Source organism: Pomacea canaliculata, linkage group LG2 (assembly GCF_003073045.1).
Source record: "Pomacea canaliculata isolate SZHN2017 linkage group LG2, ASM307304v1, whole genome shotgun sequence".
NCBI classification, from domain to species: domain Eukaryota; kingdom Metazoa; phylum Mollusca; class Gastropoda; order Architaenioglossa; family Ampullariidae; genus Pomacea; species Pomacea canaliculata.
This window is the reverse complement of record NC_037591.1, coordinates 15,375,292-15,398,853: the sequence shown is the minus strand read 5'-3', so window position 1 is coordinate 15,398,853 and position 23,562 is coordinate 15,375,292. Positions and strand designations below refer to the sequence as shown.

The 23,562-nt window shown below is 40.8% G+C and overlaps 1 protein-coding gene across 4 annotated transcripts; it reads left to right on the top strand.

Moving 5' to 3' along the window:
• The first annotated feature begins 355 nt into the window (after positions 1–355).
• On the top strand, positions 356–21,000 carry LOC112557716 (nucleolar protein 58-like). 4 transcript variants are annotated; one of them, XM_025227715.1, is made up of 7 exons: positions 5,818–6,593; positions 6,748–6,806; positions 9,358–9,608; positions 11,941–12,128; positions 17,783–18,538; positions 19,872–19,949; positions 20,241–21,000. In XM_025227715.1, exons 3-7 carry the CDS (start codon positions 9,488–9,490, stop codon positions 20,856–20,858), a joined length of 1,761 nt encoding a protein of 586 aa, XP_025083500.1. In that variant the 5' UTR covers positions 5,818–6,593; positions 6,748–6,806; positions 9,358–9,487; the 3' UTR covers positions 20,859–21,000. The 4 variants fall into 4 exon arrangements, with proteins under 4 accessions (XP_025083502.1, XP_025083499.1, XP_025083500.1 ...); XM_025227717.1 differs by lacking the exons at positions 5,818–6,593; positions 6,748–6,806 and adding an exon at positions 356–486 and having other exon boundaries at positions 17,783–18,007; XM_025227714.1 differs by lacking the exons at positions 5,818–6,593; positions 6,748–6,806 and adding an exon at positions 356–486.
• Positions 21,001–23,562: the final 2,562 nt, after the last annotated feature.

The window sequence follows — 23,562 nt, the reverse complement described above, 5'->3', positions numbered from 1 at the left end:
CATTTGGTGCATTTTGCTGCGATTTTTAAACTCATTAATCGACTGTTGGCAATTTATTAAACACCCCAAGCCCTTCTTGAACCCTGCTCTGCCATGTAAAATAAGAACACATCATTAATAAATAATAATAATAAAAATGTCAATGTAACTGAATGAAACGTAATTTCATGAAGTAAGAGGTAGTGAGAAAAGAATTCTTGCTAATGCCACTTTAACTCGTTAAAGATTTCATCACTATACAGTTATACCTGCAGTCTGAGCTGTATAGTTGTACCTTGAGTGACGCGTGCAGTCAGGTGGCGCCTGCTGGCAGTCGGGTGGGGTGGAGGTAGGGGCAGGGGCGAGAGCGCATTCAGCCAGCCAGCGGGCCGCCCAGCGTGCAGCATCGAACTTATAGGAGAAAGGTGGACCAAGACACCGACAAACGCTTGAGGAGAGTCAGCGCAGGTGACTTGCAGCTGACATCTGGTTCACAGCACGTCACACGTGAGTCTCTAATGTACCCGTTTCATTCTAGAAAAATTATCCTTGTGACTGGCAGTTTGTTTGTTTGCTTGCTTGCTTTTGTTTTAAAGCATCGTCTTTAACTTCTAGTTTTTATTTTTGTTTCATGTGGTCTGATATGACTTGCGGTTCTTTGTAGATCTTTAATTGTTTGGGGTGTTTTAGTTTTTGTGATATTTTGTTTTATTTTGACTCCAAATGGGCCCTCACGTTTGACGTGCAGTTGTGGTGCATCGCAGATAGACCGTACCCGGTAGAGCTACCCTAATACCCAGGATATACGCACGTGCGATAAATACTGGCTAGAACACCTCATAAACACGAATCTAAGAGGTTAATGTTTGTGACGTGCTTTCCAAACCCGAAGACTCAAAACGGTAAATGCGGTCAGTGTGTGTGTATCGAGGGCTGACTTCCATGCCTGACTTGTCTTTCTCGTCATTCAAACCCTCTGTACTGCTGGAGCAAAGAAGGAGGGCAATAAACCGACGTTAAACACTGCGCGAGTCTTTCTTTGAAGCAGCTTTTGCGACTTATAAATAGCCTGTGATTAAGGTCGTGATTTATTGTACAACAAACCCTCAATCGCGCAATTGCCCTCTTGATTTATGTCTCAATGCATTATTGTAAACTTCATGTTTTTGAATCGAAGGGGTTGGGGCGCAAATCCGCCTGCCCTTACCCCACCACCACAGAAAATGTGAAAAAATGCTCTAAAATCTGTAAGCCCCCCAACCCTTAACTTTTAACACTTTTTTAATTTAACACAGTAAAGCAAACCAACCTACTATGAACCATACGCAACAGTGTGTTCTATAAATTTAAAATTACGATATTAATACTTTTTTTAATTTTGCATACGTATTCTGCCGTAGACTGCAATTTAAAAAAAAAAAATATCAAATTTTATTATTGTTAGAAAACCAGCTAATATTCAAAATCTCGAAACTAAAAGCTACGAATTGTGAGGAGTGACTGTACATGTAACCTTAGCTGCTAACTCGCCATTTGCATTCCATTGTCTCATGTTTTTCTCCACTGGCCGCCATTCTTTATCGCCAAGTTCTCCTTCTTAAGTTTGTTTGTTAATGAAAAGAAAGTTAAGTACGTACAGGAGGTAGCTTTATTGTCAAGGATCAAAATTCGCTTGTCGCAAAAAGCGCTCTTGCACATTGTCTTAATTATTTGTTATCCTGTTTAGTGTCTTAATGAAGCTCAATAGAAACACGATGATGAAATAGGAAAGCGCTCGAAAAATCATTACATAGCCGTTGCTCAATAGACAAAGGTTAAACAATAAAGGTCCTTGTGACTACAAGAACACTTTCCTATCAATAGTAGTACTGTTGTAATTCCCGGGAACACTTGTGACTTATTGTATTACTGATTGGTGATTATAAGACATGATGATGAGGAGGAGGAGGGAGAAAAACTTGAAAACACAATTGAGAATTCTTTTTACCCACACGCTCAAATAGTTCTCTGTAGAAGAATCTGTTAGACAAGAGGAAATTTCTACAAGAAAGTTGAAGAAGCGAGTTTTCATCTCTTTTATTCCAGCCAAAAGATTCGACAAGGAGAGCTTCAAGCTCGTTTTGAACTCAAAACCATTGAAAAGCATCCAGAGAAACGCAAATATCTTGTGGAAGGTGACATAAATGTGTGTAAGGAAAGACACAAAAAAACTTGTAAAGATGGTTACACTTGCGAGTTTTACTTGTTGGAGATCCCAAGATCATGAACGAACTGGACATGAGAAAAAAGAAACAAGAGAAGCGCGAGAAAAGAAAGGAAGAAACCAATAAACACCAACAAAAAAACAGATAATCAAGAAGGAAAAAACCCTACAAACAGACAAAGATCAACCAAAAAATCACTAAATAAATAGAGAAAGGAAATACAGAAGAAGAACCCCTTTGTATCTGTTTGTTTAGTTAAATTGATCCTTAAGCCATTTTGATATGACTGTTTATTTAAAAAAATGTTCTCAACGATTCTTCTCAAAAACAGAAAATAGGAGAGAAAAGTGTGCAAACAGTTTGCCTGGCAGTTTTGTCGATACGTGTTGACGGTGTAACATACCTGGTGTTGTTGTCGGTGGAATATTGTTTTCCCGACACTTCGTCAACTCCGAGGGTAACTCAGGTCGAACGTCGACAAAGATTTTTCTAGAAAGGCAGCACACGTTTGGCTGCATTGTGTAGGTTCAGTGAACATCATGGTACCACGTGACATGTTTTGCATCAACACTAAAAGGCTGCCAATATAGTGTCGGAATTATAGTCGGCCGTTATTTTACGCATGAATTTGCTGACATGCTTTGGAGTTTCTCGGGTAGAGTTAATGGCCTGACATAACTTGAGAGGAATAGTCTTTTTTTCGCGGAGAAAAACAAGATGGCATATTCTCTTCCTTTTCAGTGTTCTGTGCGTTGTCACTTTTTCTCTTGTTTACAGTGTATTCGCAAAAATAAAAACAAAAATTCTTGCTTTCTGAAAGATTCACTTTTATTTAAGGAATTTACTTTATTTTAAATCTGAATTATTTACTCTTTCCTTTTGAGACTGAGAAATTCACACCTAGGATGGAATGAAATGCAATAGCTGTAAAGGAGATGGCGATATTTAGAAAATCAGGACTAAATTTGGATCTTTCAGAGAAGAAAACATTTTTTTTTAAATCAATAAAAGCACTTGGACCATTTGAACCACAAGGCGAAACAACCGATATTTTCGTACGCTTAAGCTCTCTGCTGGAGACAGGGAGTGAACAAAGCTCATTAACGGAGACAAGAAGTGAAGTAAAGCTTGTTGTCGGGGATAGAGATTGGCAGGAAAGGAAGAGCGTGTGTCCACTTGTTCTTGAGGTCCAGGGCTGTTGCCGAGAATCTCAACTCGTAACAGGTTCCCAGGCGCCATTTCTCCAACCACCACAGTGACGTCACTGGACAAGGGGAGCTCACTGTAGGGGTACAGGGAGTCCAGGCGACGCACTTCTCACTCTCGCTGCACAGACCTGTCGCTGATCGATCATAGAAAACACCAATGGTCCATAAGCAATTTCCATGATCATTATCAGCTGACATGAACACCCTGCTGAGAAGAATTCATTTTTATGCGTAGAAATGTTATAATGAAACAGAACAAAAACATAGCGGGACACTTTTGTAAAACCAATTACAGAACAAAATCTGTACGTGTGAATGCATATATATGTAAGTGTGTATGTTTACAAACCTGTGTTTACGAAATGAATTAAGTTACATGGTTTAAAATAAATCACATGATCTACAGCTCTAGCAAACGGTAAAATATTTTATCTAGTAACCTCTTCCATATCTTCTTGCATTTCTGTTTGTATGTCTGGATGAATTTCAGTTTAAAATATATTATATCATAATGTATCAGTTATAATACTGTGATATAGGTGAAGACCGAGCGACGAAGAAAGAGCAGGTGGACAAAAAAAAAACAACAACAAAAAAACAACAACACAAAAACAAAAAGGAAAAAAAAAGAAAAGAAAAGTAAGAGAAATGGTGACCAGTAAAATCGATGGATCGGTTGTCGGGGGATTGATATGCTCTGGTACGCAGACGGCTAATGGATAGACTGCAACCACAACATAAGCCATCAAGGTTTTAATTGCATGCACTGGCAAGCCCATAGTTGTTTTTGCTGTTGAGATCGATAGAGAGATTATGAACCTGCATATTTCGGTATAATATGAGAATTGCCCCGAATCTGCATACTTCATCGTTATTTGAGCGAAAATAGGGGAGCGGAAGTGCTTGGGTATGACGTAATGGACATACAGATATAGACAAATGTGAAGGACATACAGCTATAGACAAGTGTAAAGGAGATACAGCTATAGACAAGTGTAAAGGAGACACAGCTGTAGACAAATGCACCTCAACTAACGACATTGCCTCATCGCAGCCATAAGCCGAGCCAGCATCATTGAACCACTCTCCTCGCCAAGCCTCGCTTTGAACTCTACGCTAACTCTAGCTGGTTTCTTCCTGCCCTGGGCTCGTGGACAAGAAATTGTTTGCGGTCCCCTGCTTCTTTTGTGCTAGAGTTTCAGAAGTCGTTTATCAAAGAGCTGTAATTTCCATAGTTTCGAATACCCGACTAGTGCTGCCGACAGCTGGTGCCATTCCCAGACGCACGATGCTCCGGCACAATAGGTCTTTATATCTCGGTTGGACTTCTGAAAGATTCCCAGTAAAGTCTTGAATGTCCTGTCCTTACAAAGTAAAAACCTTGGAGGAAAATTTGCATTTTCTAACATTATTCTGAAAGCTTTGGAGCTTTTCTCCCCGCACAACCGGTAAGTCAACAAAGGTAAGATAATGTTGTATTAAAGCAATGCCTGGAGGTTTGATAAAACATTGGATGTCATCACTGGGCCTTCTAAATACTCTTGAGTACTCATCTGTGTAGAATGAAGAAGACTTCGCATTCCCCGTCTCTTCTTATTTCACTTTTTTCTAGTTTCTTCTTCCTATTTTCCAAGGTGTTGTTGTTTTACTACATTTTAAGTTATTAGCGTTTGCATTTAGACACAAAGAGACATAAAAGTCAAATAACTGGAAAGCGCTGGCTTCTGGGGATGATTTCTGCTGGCTCAATAACAGACCATGATGAACTTAAAAAAAATATTCATTTATGAACTGCTTACTAGTGAACTTGCATGATATGTCTCTCACATACAAAGTGGACGCCAAGTCTAAAACACATCCGACAGGAAATGGAAAAGAGCCTCAGCTACCTTGAACATCGTGAGCACAGGAAATAGATAAGAGCTATAGTTATGATCGCATACAGGTGAGAAACAATCGAGCTGTCCACTGGAACTGATTGGGAAGCAGAGACTTGTGTACAACACGCTGAGTTCCTCTTTCTATTTAGAAGAAGCATTGAAACCAAATTGAAAGCGCTGCCTGAGTCAGGTTCCTCTCCTGACATCAACACAGTATTCAAGGCTTTGTAAAGTCTGACAAATCACATTTAAAAAAATCTATGATAATCTTTCTTCACGATCAGATGCCGGTCAAATATTTGTTCTACCACTGCATTTATAAAGCTCAAGGGACTCTTCTGATTACTTTCTGATATGAAATATTGTTTGCATGCGACACAATGGGCAATCAACAGCACACAAACACACAAAAACACACTTGCTTTCCAAGTTGAGTGGCTTCGATTCCAACAAAAAGCGATGTTTCATGAGCTGCATCATCTAATGGTAAGTCTGTTTTGTCGGCGAGTGTAATGACCCTCTAGGGAACCACACATCCACCTCAATCAAAGTTCAAAAACAAAGTCTGGGACTTAATAATCTGATGAAAGAGCTCGTCGGAAGGAAACTGTTTTTCATGTTTGTCGGATAAGCCAGTTATTGTTATCAAAATCCCAATCGATGATTTATTGCTCGTCTATTGTTCTCTCAAGTTCTAGAATAAAAGAATAAATTACTGCCAGTACTTCAGCGGCAGAAGTTGCCTTAAAACACTTACTGGCTTTCCTTTGGTTCTATAATCTTTTGCTTTCTTTGTTTTAACTTTTTTATCTTTAATCTACTTTCTTTCTTCGTATTGTTCTTTCTTTTATTTTCTTTCTGTTCTTTTGTGCTTTTTCATTTAGAATTTATGTATTTTTTCCTCTCCTGTTTTCTTTTCTTTGAGTCCCTCACATCGTTTTCTCGAGCCACTTGTATAAGAAGTGCTGTAGGAATGACTCGGGGGCTTGTAGACCCTACGCCCTTCTCTCTATCAGCGCTTATTTTCTCTCCGATTTCTGAGGCGATTAGCACTCCGGGCGAAAATGTCACGTGTCACGTGTCACGTGCTGCAAGCGCCTACCTGTTCGTGGCACCATGACGACCGAACCGCAATCGTATCTTAAGTTTCCGGATCTGTCGCCTTTTGTTCCCGGACAGGGTCGGAAACAGGTTGGCAAAGAAGCTTGACAACTTCACCTGGGAAGGTAGGCGAGGACAGATTTGTTTTCTGACATTCGGAGAATGCACGAGCGCTGTCAGATGTGAAGTGTGCTTCCCTCCTCACCTGATCTTGGTGTGATGTTAGTGGTTGTATTCTGTCATGTTCTAAAAGGATCCAAACAAGATAAATATTTTTTAAGTCAGTGTTTTTGGTGCATGTAAAATTGTGTGACACTTTATAAACGAGAGAGATTACGAGGTAGTGTGAAGTTTGGTTTTTTTTGTAATCATCAGAAAAACTGGGGAGAAAATGCGCGATAATGAATCAGAAGTCAAAAGCTTCAGCTCAAAAGGTGATTCTTTTACAATAAATTCTTGATGCACCTATTACAATGTAAAAAGTGAATGTTTACAGTTGATGTTTTTTTTATCAGCAACAGCTTTAGTAAATGTAAATAGAATGTAATAAAATTTAGATAGTTTATGTGGACTAAATAAACCTCTAATCCGTTGTATCACAAAAGACGGAGGAAAATCGTTTTTGATGATTTTTCCATTTAGACGAACCGCTATCATGTTTCATTGTTTATAATTCAGATAAGGTTACAATAAATATTTATTAATCCACAAGGACAATTCCAGATAGTGCTCATACTACCAATATATACTTCCCGTTATGTGTCATATTTCTTTCCATATCTGTGAAGTTCATGAATACTTTCCTTTTATATATATATAGAGAGAAGAATCCATAATTTGTGTTTTTCAAAAATTGAAGACAGCTTTTCGCTTCGTAAGCCAAACCTGCTCAACTAAACTGACCTTCTCCAACACATTCACCTGCTTAGAGTGAACGCGGTGGTTTTTCCTGATGGCCTTTTTTCTTTTTGTTTTTGTTGTCCATTGTTATTGTTCACGATGGGTTTTTTCCTCGCGGTGAGAGAGTTGGAGAAAGAGAAGAGAGTCATTCAAAGACCTTTCTTAATACGGACAGTAATGTAAGTGAAGTACAATGTCTTTGGTGGTTTTCGAGTGGGTTTTTGTTTTCTGTCGTGGCATCAGGTGAGGGCTCCTAGCGAGAAATACTGAAGCACTTTGCAGAGCACTTGGGTGTGTGTCGTGCGTAGGTGCGCGCGAGGACGTGTGGGTGTGTGCGCGCTCACGAAGTGTATTTGAGGCTTTTGAATGTCCTTTGTCTTAAGACAGCAGTCAATATTGTCTTCACTGCCTGACCCATCTATCCATCGTCTATACACAGGCTTTCTAAGCGAAGCTTTAATGATGCCAAACTGTTTATCTTCCATACTCTGTTCAAACACCTGGAGAATCCACATGCTCAAGCACGACTGTTGTTTGCTGACTTCTTATCGGCTTTCAACACCAACCACGTATCCTAGCTAGAAGACTTCTTGACTACTTTTCCTTTGACCATCAGCCGGTGTCATTCACTTTTTAGTTGACAGGCAGCAACGAGTATTTGTCAATGGTACTATCTTTGATTCCATCACAATGCGCACTGGCTCACCCCAAGACTGTGTTTTATCTCCGCTTTTGCTTATTCTGTATACTAACAGCTGTCCTAGTAACCAAGAGGGTCAATATCTTGTCAAAGTCTCGGATGACAATGCATTTCGATATGAGACTTCCCTGAGATCTCTGAACGACGAATGTCTGAGAGTGCAGAGGATATGAATATGTTGTGATATTGTTTAGTTGTGGTGTGTGCGAAGATATATCAGCGTAGGTATTCTACCTCTAATATACCACGAGGTCTGTAAAGATAGTTGTGTGTTTCTTAGAGCTATCTCTAATTACTATATGTCAATACATGATTATTATATCTATGCTATCCGTGCCTTTCTCTCACATATATACTATGTCTGTCCTTCTACTATATCTGTACTATGTATGTCTTTCTATTATACCTTATTCTGTCTATTTGCATAATTTTTTTATCAGTGCCTGTAACTTTATTGTCCATACATGGCTATCATAATCATACTGTCCGTACATGGCTTTCTATCACATGTTTAGTGTCTTTATGTGTCCTTCTATCAGGGGCGGCATTAGTTATGTGCAAACTGTGCCCCTGCACAGGGCCGACACGAGCCTAGAGCTGCCCCTACTTCTAGTATATCTATTCTGTCCATGAATAGCTTTCTATGATATCTATACTGTCTATATATGCATTCTATCATATACACATATATCTATCTGTCTCTGATGGCGTATTCAGTGCCATTCTAAGAAAGTAACGTTCTGATGTACAAAATCTATTCGTCTTCTCAAACAGAATTTTCTTTTTTTTTTTTTTTTTTTTTTATTTTTGACTGAAACCACCTTAGACCCACCAACGTTGACAGGAACATTTATTTCTATTACAGCTTGGTCACAGGTTCTTGGTAGGTGTATGCTTTTCCAGAGCGTGTTTATTTATTTTTTTTTATGTATATTTTCTTCGTGCTGAGACATTACCGCTATCCGCACGCAAATGAAGCAGTACTAGAAGAAGAAATTTAATTTGTGATGGTTCTGATGACAGAGAGGGAAAGAAAAGGAGAGCGCGTGAAGGAGGTGTTCTCAGGATAACTAAAGGACATAAAAATAAAAGTGTTTCACTATTTAACAACATTAACACATGTGAAAGAGTTAGCTGCAACCAACCCATGTGGAACAGGATACCCCGGTTATATTATGCATTATTTATTAATGTGTTGTGGAGTAAATTTCATTTCATTGATATTGCTACCTCGAACTCCAATATGCACCAAAAATTATTATTGTTTTAGTCAATTGTAGAGCTCCTGACATATTTACTGCTTTAGCTTTAATACTTTATGACCTGATCTTTAAAAAAAGTACCTCTAAGGCTAGCTGAGTTGCTTCCCTTGTATGTGCTTTCAGATTACTACCAGTACTCGGTTTACTCTTCTAGTCTACCCGGCCGACCCGACATTCTCCACGGTCGTCTGCATTAACGTCTCGCGGTCGTCAGGTGCAGTAGGTGGGTGACGTCACATAGTGCTGGACACGCATGGCTTCCTCGGGCACAGACCAGCAGCAGAAGCCGGACAGCTCGCAGGCTCCCACAAAGCGACACCGCTGGCAGCAGAAAATCAAGGATCACGCGAACGCTACTGGCGCCACCATGGCGCGTGAGTACCCCTCAGCCTCCACATATTTGTACCAATGTACAACAATACTTGTTTTCAAACTACCAACAATCATTGTTCTAAAACTCATAAACTTGTTCTGAAACAATACTTGCTTTCTTTTATCACAATAGTTATAATTATTTATTCGATTACGTTCGCCGTTTACGTGATACATTGAATAAGAAATCTTTTTTTACAGTTTTTTAAAATAAAATGTATAGCCATAAAATTTAATAGAATTGCTTTACAGTAAGCGCCTTTTTTGATGTCCTGGGTAAGGGAGCTTATCAAGAACTCCTGAACGTATTAAGAATGTCGAGTTGCTTCCCTTTGTTCCAACTACGGCAGCTTACCTGCATGCGTCATTCAATCCGAGAAAAACTGTTGACTCCACTCAAAGTGAAAGTGTGTAGTTTATTCACCCACCCAGGGCCGTGCTTAGGGGCACGCGGACGAGGCATCTGCCTAGGGCCCCGCGCTTTTGATTGATATGTGACTTTAGATCCCAACTAAAACCGTGTGATCGTGGCGTGAGGGCCCCGCACATGCCCTTTGCCTCGGGCCCCGCGGGGGCTAAGAACGGGCCTGCACCCAACCAATGTTTTTTAAGCATATAAAGCTTAGGGTATAGTAACTTTATGATCGTTGAAAGCTACTCCAAGACTATTTGAACATATTTTTTATTGTCTGTACATATGACTGCTGCCAACGTTTGGAAAATAATCATAGGCGGGTGTTGTCTGGATAATTGATTGTTTGGCTCTTTTGATAGAAAAAGTGGTTCAGTCTCGAGATGACTTTGTACTATAACCTAAAGAAGTGTTGAAGGACCATGAAGGCTAACCTTGTGTAAAGGTGTCACAGTCAGAGAAAAGTACACATGGGATCCGAACCAACGACCTGACTAGCGAGTACATGATGATGTTCCAACACCGTCAGTCTGTATACACATTGTATAGTCCTCCGAGCTTCTCAGTTCATGCTACTTTCTCCTTTACAAAATATTTCCTTCTTTTCTCTTTCTCTCTTCCTCTTTTTAGTTGTCATTGCGAATAGAGGCCCTTTCTTTTCGAGGTGACACAAAAGCTGAGAAGAAGACCACGACTGCATTCGCAACTAATTTAAAAGATTAGGTAAAGGGATAATTATGGTGGTGTCAGATGGCATACGCGAGATTAATGACTTAATTCTTAATTAACGGCCATGTCCGTGTGCGCGTGAGTGGCGTGACATGCACCCCGGGTGGCTCAACATCGCCAGCGTTGTCACAGCTCTGCCTGCGCTCAAGTACATGCGCACTACACGCCGTGTCGAACAAGCCTCCGCAACAGTGTTTGCTAGTGCCGTACATTTTATGTACATCTACACGAACGTGTACTCGCAGACAGGTGTACAGACAAAAACGCACGATTTTCATGACATTCACTCACATTACTCACTCACACCAGTAGCCGGTAAAATCCCTGACTTAGAGACCTGTGACCCCAGTTAGAAAATATGTTTTATATGCTAGTACCCTAGTTTTCTAGTGAAAATGGAAAAAAAAATGATCTATCTATTAGGGTTAGGGCCACATGGTGCAGCTGTAAGCTGCTTAGTGACCAAAACAGGATCATGGGCTGTGAGTTCTGTTCTTCACCCTCCAGTCTACTGTGTTTTATTTGTTTCACGATTTTTCTGGAGGGGGCTCATGTTTACATGGACCAGCTGGACCAATGCTCTTTGATGGAGCGTCAGTTACTGACTATCTTAAAACACCAACAGTCAATTAATTAACAGCCTATAACCAACTATGGTCCATCACCAAGTTGCTAAATCAAGCACTAAAGCGATCAAGAAAACATCCAATCAAAAGAGTCGTTACATCCAGCAGTGTCCGCCATATCATCAAAGCGCCGCTGAAAATCACAACGACAACGAACTGTGTCAATATTCTCTGGTCAGTGTGACACACAATCTGTACACTCCATGGGTCAATCCCCAGCCTCAGCACGCTGATAACCTATAAAAGAGGATGTGGTGAACCTCAGTTTCACTAACGAACAGCCACGTTTCTCTTGGAGAATGGAAGACACTCCTTTTCTGTGCTAGCAGACGTCCTCCCTAACCACCTCCCGCTCGGAGCACGCTGATCGAACCCCGGGTACACAGAGTGGCCCTAGCAGACGCAGAGCCACAGATCAACATCCGCAGAGATATGCCCGCTGCGTTGACTCCCTTCATGGGCCAAGGCGCTCGCCATGTCGCCCGCGCGGACCCATAGAGTAACAATGCTATTGACGTCTGCTGGGGGAGCGGTGTCTAACTCTGTGCACCTCGTGCTTGTGTTTAGCGCCCAGCGACAGCGCCGACCTCGTGGCCGAGCGGCTTCAGATGGTGTTGGAGCGGCTGTATGGCCCCCAGTACCGTGCGGCTCAAAAGTTTCTCAAGAACCGAACTCTGAACAAGATGAACACCAAGCAGCCAGGCATGACGCTGTACGACCGAATCATGGCCTACCGGAAGCTGAAGGAAGAAGAGGTATGTAGTTAAGGCCTGGTTTGTTTGTTGTTGTTTTTTTTAATCACCTTCTTCTACATTTATTTTCAGTCCAGCATAGATGTGTGCGTATTTAGTTTGCGCGCATTTGTCACTTATTCTCGAAAACCGTGTTCGTGTGTAAGTGCGTGGACGTGCATGTGTGTGGTTATTTAATGAACATATACTTGTCGATATGTAACAACTTAAACAGATTAGTTAATCTATAAATAATCGGTTGGTAGAAAGAATGAGAAGTGTAGCAAGGACGGTAAATAAATTGTCATATTGTCAAAATATAATGTCAAAGCTCTAATGATTGTCTTCTTTGTACACCTAAGCAGTCACTGAGATGTCACAACTCCCCTGTAAATATTGTAATGCTAAAAACAAAAACAAAAACAAAAATCTGTTCTAAAATATTCGAGGAAACGTAACTTACAAGAAAGACAATATTCACTCTCCTATAAAGCAGGTGTGTTTTAACTACACCCTAATGGCATCAGATGTTAATACGAAAAAAAGCAGATCATTAATGCATAAGCCGAAACATTTAAAGTGTGCTATTGATTTTTACTCAAATTAAAACGGTGGTAAAAAAAAATTAAAAAAAAAAAAAAAACCGAACGAAACTAGTGGTAGGCAGCTGTGAACGGTAGACATTTTGTAGATTGAGAAAGAAATGAAAATTAAAACGTGATTTCTACGGTGTAGGGCGTGAGAACCTGCTTTAGGAACAGGACGAGTTTGAGTCCAGTGAAAATTGTTTCAAAGGTCTCCTAATGTCCATGCCGTCCTCTGGCCAGAAATTGGCTACGATGCTTGTTAAGCCAATAGTGTTTTCTTTGTACTCTTTCTGTGTCTCTTCCTTTACATTTCTTTAGTTCTTTTCTTTTCTTTGCTTTCTTTCTTTCTTTTGGGAGATTGGTTCTACTCAACCTACATGGTAATGCAGCCTGCCAAGCGAGTTAGTAACAAAGGCCACAGGTAGAAAGTTTTATGAGGTCTTTGCACGCATTCAGCCACAGTCATCCAACAACAGCCACAACAATGTCGTCAATAGGTGCTGGTGTGATCGGTCCACTCCAAGTTTGACATACCTGTGACGGTAACCATGGTTGGTTCTGCCTCTTCATTAGACATTCATCTCAGCTAACAACAGCAAGGACGTGCAGGCAATGTATCCCTCTCTTACAACGAGAAATTGCAAAATCCATACCGAGCTTCATTATAGGTCCGTGGAGGTCCGGCAGTTGTTAAGAGAGTTGCAGAAAAAACAGTGACGTGGCTAAAATAACGGTCATGCAATCAAGCTGTACAATTCTGTTTGTTTGCTTGTGTTTCAACAACTATTAATAGTATTATTGTTGTGTACTTATGACTAAAACCTCTGTGGCTGCTGTCATTCTTTGGCGGGGATTCCTTTTCCAAAACACATGATTAAAATACTAATATAATCAAAAGTACATGAAATGTGTGTACAAAAACACGCTGACTGTCAGAGATAAAAGAATTAAGGAAATCCAGCCCTACAAGGATGCATGGAGATGGGGGACGATTTTGGCCGATGCATCTCGTGGAAGCAATGTTTGAGAGCGAGAAATACATTTTGTGCTCTGTGGGTACAGTGAGTGACGATGGCATGAGGAAGGTGGAGTTTAATTTTGTCCTTCTGTCGCACGTTTCCTTACTGATAGGAAGACAAACAGTTGGACTCAGAAAGAACCCCCTTTACCGAAAAGGGACCGCTACTTTGTCCTGTACCAAAACAAGATTCCATTTGGTCCTTCGGCAATAAAAGAGTTGGTGCCCTTCTTGTTCATGCGGTAGGTCCACTGGTCAGCACACTTTCGTAATTTTTTTTTTAAAATTAATCCTCTTGATGGCCACATCCAAAACGACTTTTAACTTTTGAGCTATTCATATTTATTAGCGTTGAGCTGCGAGGATCCTGCCTAGCAACAGTTTAGACCATAGCTCTACAGACCAGAATCCTGACAAAATATCCAGACTATTTTAAATATCCAAATAATAGTCTCTTCGTGTACTGATGATTTCGTTTCTCGTCACCACAAGGAAGCTAAAGATAGGAGACTGTTACCTGCACTACCCGAAAGTAAAATTATTTTCACAAGTAGATTTAATTTATTTTAAGAAACCTATTCTCAAAGTCTGAGCGGCAAGTAAGGAATCGATGGTCATTGCCATTCCCTTCCCCGGTGTAAGAAGTGCTTCAGCTCATTACTTTCCGTAATGTTATAAAGTAGGTCCATTGATTATCGCTGAAATATTAATCCAGTATCACAGCGAATGCATTGATTATTCTTTGTCCCCCTGCTTGCCAGTCTGTCTATTGTCTTACAATGCTTACTTCAGTAGCTGCCCACCTGCCTGTGTTTCGGACACATTTGGGGAATATTTATTTCATTGGATTAAATTGCCTTTCATTCGTTTCACATTTCGATATTTTGCTACGTGATGTACTATATACATATGTGTAAACATGTACACCTATAACAGACAAGATAGAAATCCTGTCTACCTGAATGTTTTGGTTCAAGGTCTGTACACACAGAAATGAATAGCGTGTAAATTTGAGGACAAGTGTCACCGAAACCTTCACAACCGTTACCGACGACGATGCAAGCAAGATCTTTGTTCTCTGTTGTCGCAGTTGTTCTTGTTTGTTCTGCAGTGCGAGGTCGCCGATAACCTATTGATTTGTCGTGCCAGGGCTGCTGTGTGCCGTGTGGTTGCTATGGACGCGTGTCGGTAAACACAGAAGCGTTTGAGTGGACATAACCAAATGTTGACTACAAGGCGCGGTCACACGGATTATCTGTCAGTAAAGATAAAGAATAAGTAACTTCACAATGGGTTAGATGTCTTTCATGTCTGAGAGACATTGCTTGTGAAAGTAGTTTGTACAAGCAGACGAAATATTCCTTTTGATGCTTTGATTCACACACGCGGACGCACGCATATGAAAGAGGAAAAAATGAGAGGGCCAGAGCTGGATTTGAATCTCAGAACCACATAGAAACAATGCACCACTCCTCTCATTTTTTTTTTTTTTTTTTTGTCCTCCGGTTTACTGTCGACAAGAGTTACTAATGCAGAATGACCCTGTGAACGTGTAATGGCGTCCCCTAACGCTTAAGTAAATAAATAAGAAAAACATTTCAAACACGCCGCACTTCTGGAACAACGGTGCCTAGATTACTGTCGGTCACAGCACCTGATGAACTGCTCTTGACAATAGACATGTAAAGCAAGTTATTGATTCGCTCACCAGGTAGACCTGATATTTCAGGTACGACGAGGATTATGACAAGGAATATTGCATTCGTGTGCCTCAACTTACTTATAACAGTATATTTTATATGGCAGTGTTTTCCAGGTTTTTCCTACATTTTGTTTATACTTTTTACGCTAGAAATACAAGAATTCTTCCAATGTAGTAATAACCTTTTAGTTCTAAAATTACTGTCCGAATAGTTACTAATAGCTCAGATTAACTCATTGCTTGCAAGGCATTATGCTGCGAATAAATTTCCAAATTAAGTATAAAAAGGCAGTAATACTGTATATCATAAATATTGGAACAATTTTGTTCTTTCAGTAACATGGTTGTTTTTGAAAATGAAAATAAAAGATCAAGAGCTGGCGAGGTCTATGTGAAAGGTATATTACAAGGAAAATTAGAGACAAATTGTCTCACGAATATTTAATTATTGTTGTTTTGTTATGTTTGCTTTTACGGTCTTTTTTTAACAGTTCACTGCTATCAAAATGATATTTCAGCTGTCATATTCTGCACTCTCCGTTGTCGATGACATTGTACATACAAGTCTGTTAGAGGAATTAACAAACTGGGAGAGAGAGTCGGGTGTGTTTGTGTGTAACAGCTAGTCTTTCGCACCCTGACAACACAGACATGTTTCTAGAACGCTCTGCTGCTTAATTATGTAAGTGAAAGAAGCGGAATATAATATTAGGTGGAAGAAACGGAATAATATTATATCAGGTGAAAGGAACGGAATGTTACTATAGTAGGAGGAAGAAACGGAAGCCGAGAAAATCTGTACGAAAAGGCAATATCCTGTCCAAATTATGTAAGAAATGGAGAATCAAAACTACTGATTTTTTTCGTTAGCAACAAAGAACATCAAAGAGAATAATAATCACTTCAGTAAAAGCTATGCTTTAAAATCCAATTTCCTGGTGAGGGAGAAGTTTATTTTCAGCAAGACAAAGAAAAGAACAAACATCTCTCTTTCTCTCTCCCTCCCTTCTCTTTCTTTCTCTCTTCCACCTTCCTCACTATCTAAAAGTAAAAAATGACAAACATCAATAACAGGCATAAGTGAAGATTAGTGCATAGTTCAAAACAAAAACTGTGTATATCTAAATGAACTACACACACATTTTGCGACAAATAATAATAATAATAATAATAATAATAATAATAATAATAATAATAATAATAGTCGTTTTCGATAATTCTGAACCAAGAGCAAACCTCTAATAAGAGAAAACGTAAAACCCCGATACAAGCTAGATGTGAAAGATCAGCCCATAGTCAAAGCTAGAGCGGACACTGTGTCTAACACACCTGAGAGTCACGTGACACAATACCAGAGTCCATCCTGTAATCTCTTTGCCCAGGTGCTTGCTTTTCTGCATAAAATCGATTCCTCGTTCTAAAACGTTTGTCACCGCACACACACACACACACACACACAAAAAAAAAAAAAGAAAGAAAGAAACCGGAAAATCCGGTATTTCTTCCGTTCGATACTAGCGGAAAACAGCAACAAAAGATATTGAAAAAAAAAACGTTTTTTAACATCCTTCAGTGGAATACGTTTGGCACTGTTGTGATGTTGGGGTTTTTTTTCGTTAACAGTATGTCCCTTCTGTTTGCTATGCAACTGCCTTTTGTTTCTGATGTAACTTATTTATTAACCCACTAATTGGTGGGAAAAGTAAAAAAAAGAGATCTTGCCTAATCCAAATTATTTAAAGCTTCTATGTGACGACCTGCTGGATAAGAAAGATTAAAAAAAAAAAAACAAGGACAAAAACTCTCCAAACGTTTAGAACACGATCATTATGAAGTTTTGACTGTCACACGAAAATAGACACATTAATTCGAGTCCTCCACCCACATAATAATAAAGTTGTCTAATGGTGATTACTTTACGGACAGCTGTTCTGCAGCTGCCTACTGCCATCACTACAGTGTGGGAATTTTCTGTAACTTTGTCACAACGATCTGCTCGGCCGTTTTGTATGTTACAGTATGTAGCATGATGGACGGATTGTAGCTGACGACGACGACGATGATGATGATGATGATGATAAAAATAATGTCTATTTGTACCACAAATACCCCAGTATTATTGTCATGCTCTGCGAATTAATCAATATAAACAATACAAACAGTGAAAGTAAAAACTATGGAACAACAGCCAGGCTTAAATAACCAGATGTTTCTTGTATAACTGTGTTTTAGGACCAGATTTGAACTATTCTGTTGATGACAGATGACAGTGAGTCTACCAGTCAATGGGAGGCAGAAAATAATCGAACGATTGACAGACCGACAGAAAATGCTTTTTATTTTTACGAGAAACATGTTCTGCATGCTGCAGGCCCCAAGCTCAGCGACTCAGGAGGGCTCGTCCAGCGCTGGCGGTTCCCAAGAGGTCAACAGCACTCCTCCGGCAAAGCGGAAGCTGGGGTCGTCTCGCGCTCTCGAACGCAGCGACACGTCCTTCTCCTCTGTGGACATATCCGACCTGACCAACTTCGATGAAGAGAAAAACCGAACGCCAACGCCACCGCCCACCCTGGAGAAGGCCGCCCGGTCTTCAAAGGTATTATCCTCCAGCCATACAAGCTCTCCAAGTGTAAAGACAGGCAAAAACAAGGTTCGACCCACCGTGTCTACTCGCAGGGCCTGGGAAGAAAATTCTTCCCCCGGAGTAACTCGGAGTTTGTCGGAGAAAGATCGGGTTTCATCGGAGAAAGATCGGGTTTCGTCAGCCGTGCATGACGGGAGGCTGCCAGAAGTTGACGAGCAAGGGCAGAAGTCCCCGGTGATAAAGCAATTGCACCCTGCCTACTTGGAAATTCCTTACATAGTAGCGACTAATGGGCATTATTCCACCTTTGCGTATCTCTTTCGGTCCAAGTCTGTGCCTGACATTGTTCTAGGGACGGACACGAGTGACAATCTCGACTGCAAGGCCGGTCCTCCTCCAGGTCCAATCTCGGCTGGTGCGAGAGGCAGACGAGATCGCAGGAGCAGTCGTCGAAGCTTTCAGGCCAGCAATGATCTAAGTTTAGCTCAGAAAGTGCTGCTGGCGAGGCGGGTAGAGATGTATCTCGCGGCGCAACAATCGCAGGTGAAGTGTAGAGTAGGGGGCGCTAGTCCCAAACACTTGTGTTTCCTTGGTGTTTCAAAGGCCAACCCCCCAAAACGCTTGATGTTTGCAGACATGGGACAGACGACAAATGTTTATTTTTTGCTCCGAAGGAGACAAAAGAAACAATATTTGTAACGGATTTAATTCGCTTTACAAACAAGCTTCCTGTTGGCCATCCAGTTTCGAAAACACTTTCAGAAATTCGAACTCTTCAAAAAGGCTTAGAATAGTGGAAAATGATAACTGAATAACTGAATAGGTTCTAAAACACACACACACACAAACAAAAACACGAAATTTATATATTAAGATTGACAAACACAAGCTACAGAGCCCTGTTGTTCAAACGAACAGTGGAAGAAACTATAATCTCTCTAGGAAGGCCAACAAAAGTATTCCTGAAGACGATGCGAATAAAGTAGACCCGCTTGTAGAAAGTTTCGATATGACTTTGAGATGGGTCCATTTGTCAAATTGCAAGCCGACTTTGAGAGATTGGAGTACTTGTCAGCCGACTTTAATAGAGTGGCCCACAGTGTCAAATTGTCAGTCGAGTCTTTAGCACGCGGGGCACCTGGTCAGATTGTCACTCGTTGCTCGCCACGGTCGGTCGTTCTGTCCTGCGTCTGTGCCGCCAGGCAGCGCTTTGTCCTCGGACCTCCTCCTTCTCCTATTTCCTCTTCTCAGAATCTTTTTTTTTTCCCCATCGTAGTGTCTTTATTTTTTTCTGTCTCTATTCTTTCTTCCTTCAACCACCTCTTCTGGTCTCACCGTCTTCAGAACTGCTTGTTCCTCTTCTTTCCTTTATCCTAGACACCCCTAACTTTCCCATCTCCTGTCCTTGCCCCTCCACTTTTCTTTATTTTTTTTTTTCCAACACCAACTGTACCCAAGCATTTCAAATTCTCTCTGAAATGCCGGCTTACCTGCTTGCTGCTTTGTGTGTTGTCTTGTTTGTGTGTTGTGCCTGCTTCTCATCACAACTTATCAAGCTCGGACTCGTAGATCTGTTGACATCTTTGTCAGTTTGAAATACATATTACGATCGAAAACAAAAAGCAAACCAAAACAGGATTGCTTTTATCTGTTTATTGTCAAGGAAAAAATGACTTGTTCGTTAAATAAATTGTATATGCTGCTTTTCTGACTTCAAATTACTAAAGAGTAATTATAAAAGGCAAAGTCAGTCTCTGCAGCTTTTCTACGATATCATTTACTGATACACCGGGTATCTACAAGTTCCATACAAATAACACTACAAACCTGTGTTTTGTTGTCTGTCGTCTGACCTGATCGGTCTCTCTTTTTGCAGAGGGGGGACCAGGGGACGTATGAAGAGATGGCGACGGCACGTGAAGTGCACGTGGAGCTTGATGACAGGCAGAACAGGGTACGTCTCAGAGGGTATCAGGGGACAGGGTTGAAAACCGAGGATTTGTAAACTTGACTGGTACAAAACTAATAACAGTTTCATATCAAGAGACTATAACACCAGTGACATTCATTGCGGCGCCTTTGCCGTGTGTGTCTCAGAAAGCCCAAGAAACGAGTTATTCATGTTATCGCTTTGTTGTTAACGATGTTGGCTGTTGAATAAGATGAACGATACAAGGCAAATCCTAAAAAAAAAACAAAGCACCTCTTAAAAAGAAATTAAGCATGCTTATTTATATAATTTCAGATCAGTCAAAATGAACGGACAAAGCAGGAAAGCCGACAATTAAAACGACAGACCAGCATTGAGTATGAAGAGGAGGAGAAGGTTAAGAACAAGAGCGAGGTCAAGGTTGTGGCCTCGGAGAAGGTCAGTATCTCACACAAGGAAAGGATTGAAGAGAAGTACGAGGACGAGAAGGAATCTGCGAAGGCAACGGTGATCACGAGAACAGTAAAAGATGTACACAGCTCGGTGAAAACTGATGCAGGCAGACGAGAAGAGAAAACGGAAATAAGAAAAGACGAGCGTCGGGAGGACAAAAGATCGAATTCTCAAACAGATCGTCGGGGAGACGAGAGATCAGATTCTCTCACAGAACGCAAGGAAGAAAAGGCATCAACCTCGCGCACAGACAAAAGCAGGCTCGACCGGCGCGATGAACCGCCGGGAAGACAAAGTAGACGTGAGCATCGCGATCCACCGAGAAGAGCGACGACAGGAAACGACGTCAGAGTCACGTCAAAGTCGAGACTCTCGCAAAGACCGGCGGGACGAGAGCAAAGGATCCACATCCAAGTCCGAGCGACGCGACGAAGACCGTGTCAACAGCATCGCCAAGACAGCCGCGACAACAGCTGCTGACAGCGTGTCTCACACCAGCAAGTCGACGACGAAAGAAGATTCCAGAACAGAAGGCAGCAAGAAGGCGGCGGAGAAGTCCTCTTCCAGGCCATCTTCGTCGAAAGAAAACAAACCTACATCCTCATCAACCCAGAAAAATGGCGACTCGCGCCCTCCCCCTCGCAAGGATAACAAGCTTGAAAACGAGCAGACGATTGCCGCTCTCGACAAGCTGGCTGATCGCAGCCTCAACAAGTTGCTAGGCAACGGCAATGGGGACGCGGACGACGACGAAGACGACGAGGCTGCTCAGGAAGCCCTGAAAAAGGCGTTAAGTCCGGAGTTTCAGGCAGAGCTGGACAAATTTCTTCGATCGTAGACGTGGGAAACTTCTAGGTCTTTGCTGACCTAATATTATTATATTATAATATTTATATTTTCGCTGTATTTTTCTATCCTACAACGGGATAATTTCAGATTGCATCATCTCCACTCACTCCATCGCAAAAAAGCAAAAATGAATCAGATAAAGGATAAGAGCTAATCGCGGTTAACGTGTATCCCTGTTGTAGGTCGCTCTGCAAAGAAAATCTTATGCACTCACTGTGATTTTGTCTGTAAATTTCTGACTCGTGATGTTATCTAAATAAGAGGGTGGCGGGGATCACCACGTTCCTCATACACTCACACTCGAGTATCCTTTGTCTGGAGGACACGTGTCTTTTGTGTCCACAGTTTAGGCGTTGCGTTCTTTGGTCAGCTCCGTGCCTTTTCTTAACCTCAACCAGATTAACACCCAGAAAGTATGCACACCTACATACTTGATGAATTTTTGTTTTCATCCCCAGACTCGTGTCTCCTTTTGCATCAGATTATAATAGCCAGAAAAGCTACCTTTTATCGAGAAATGTATACATCAGGGCGAACTGACCACTTGAAAGATGGATTAGTTCACAAAGCAACAAAGGAAAAATTCCCTTCGATTAATTGATTGATACTGTTTCCGGACAAAGCCAATGAGATTTTCTGAATAAGAGTAAGGAAGATGGCATTAAAAAAAAAAAAAGTAACCAAGGGATGTTTCTACACAGGCTAGTTTGAAGATTTTAAACTTTTCATAGAACAAAGCTCCCTACAGTTCCCTTCATCCGAAGTGAATCATTCATTAAAAAGTACCTATACCCCCCCCAAAAGTAACTGACATTACTTTGTTCATTGTATATTTATATGTATATCTTCAATTCAGTATTACACGACACTCAGGTGTGTGAAATGTTATCCCTTTGTGTTAAATGAAATGACTAACTTCAGTCTGTGTTATATGTATAATACATCCGTCCATTCCAAATTTTTCTCAATGGTTTTACTGCACAGTCTATTCATTTGGAAGCTGCAAATATTCTTCCTCTACGACTGCTGTCGAAGGACAACGCACATGTGCATGTCATGCTGGTTTAAGTTAACGGAAAAGCAGCTTGTTAATGCCACCACTCGTATCAAGGGACTGACGTCTTAATCTATTCCGCAGCAGCTGCACGAGGCACATTATGACAGGATTCAACCTTCTTAATAATTGTAATCCCTCTTCACCCCCTCCCACTAAAAAAAGCAACCAAACCCAAACATGCTTTATATGCATTAGACAACATGAAGAGGCGGAGTGCAAGAACATACTGACATGTACAGTGACAATGCGTTCAGCTTGTGGTAAGGAACGTCAAGGTCCAAGAGTTGGTAAATCTACTATGGGATATCAACCTTACCTACGTGTGGGGAAAACGTTTTAAATTATTTATGTAAGACTGTGGTGGTTATGTAATAACAGTTGGAATAAATTTGCATTGGTTTAAGCTGTTTCCTATTGTAAATCTAGAACCAAAATAAAGTACTGCATTTTAGTCTGTTGTGCTGCATTTTTCAGATTCGGATTTGCTTTTATGTGTAAGCCTTTTACTGCACACGCATGCACCCACACACAATTACACACCACATGTTTAAAGCAACACTGAGCGGCAAGTCATGCACCTTACGCAAGGATATTCTGCACAAAACATCTTAGTCTTTATTTGCAACTTTAGGAAATCTTTGCTGACAGTGAACAAAATCTCTCAAATCACACGCATACATTCGAGTGTGACACTTTCTGTCCACAAAACTGCAAGACTAAGAGAATAGGATCCACAAACAGAAGGATCCCTCCACTGGGCTGAGACAATTTCCCATGGCAGGTGAACTAGAACATTCATCTGAGGCAAAAGAAACCTCCGGCAGAACACAAATTTATTTGCAGGGCATACTGCCACCATGTTTCTTTCTGCCTGTGTCAACACAGTTCATATTTCATGGTTTTGAATTTCCCATTTTGTTAATCTTAACAGCTTCACTCAATAAAAAACTAAATATATTTCTCTGTCAGCAAAATAAAAAGGGGTAATAAAATTAACTATCCTGAAACATTGACTAATGTGAATTGAGAAACACTAAAAAGTTTTAGGAAATTGGTGCAGAAGGCAATAACTGGGAAAAAATGCTTAAAGAAAAAATTTCTGCACAGTCTTATCCTGTGAAATGGAGAGTATCTTTTGTGATCAAAGATGGCAATAGCAGCAAGGTGTAATAAATATTGACTTGCTTATTAGCATAGGTTGAAGTATATAAGCTTGAAAAGGTTCAGGATCACTACATAGACTGCAACTGGAAAGGTCAAAGTTTGCCCTCTAGTACC

Excerpts from the sequence above, each read along its gene's own strand:
- LOC112557716 (XM_025227714.1), top strand. The coding sequence starts at position 9,488 with ATGGCTTCCTCGGGCACAGACCAGCAGCAGAAGCCGGACAGCTCGCAG. Across the intron at positions 9,609-11,940 it reads TACTGGCGCCACCATGGCGC|CGCCCAGCGACAGCGCCGAC; the intron begins GTGAGTACCCCT and ends GCTTGTGTTTAG. Across the intron at positions 12,129-17,782 it reads GGAAGCTGAAGGAAGAAGAG|GCCCCAAGCTCAGCGACTCA; the intron begins GTATGTAGTTAA and ends TGCATGCTGCAG.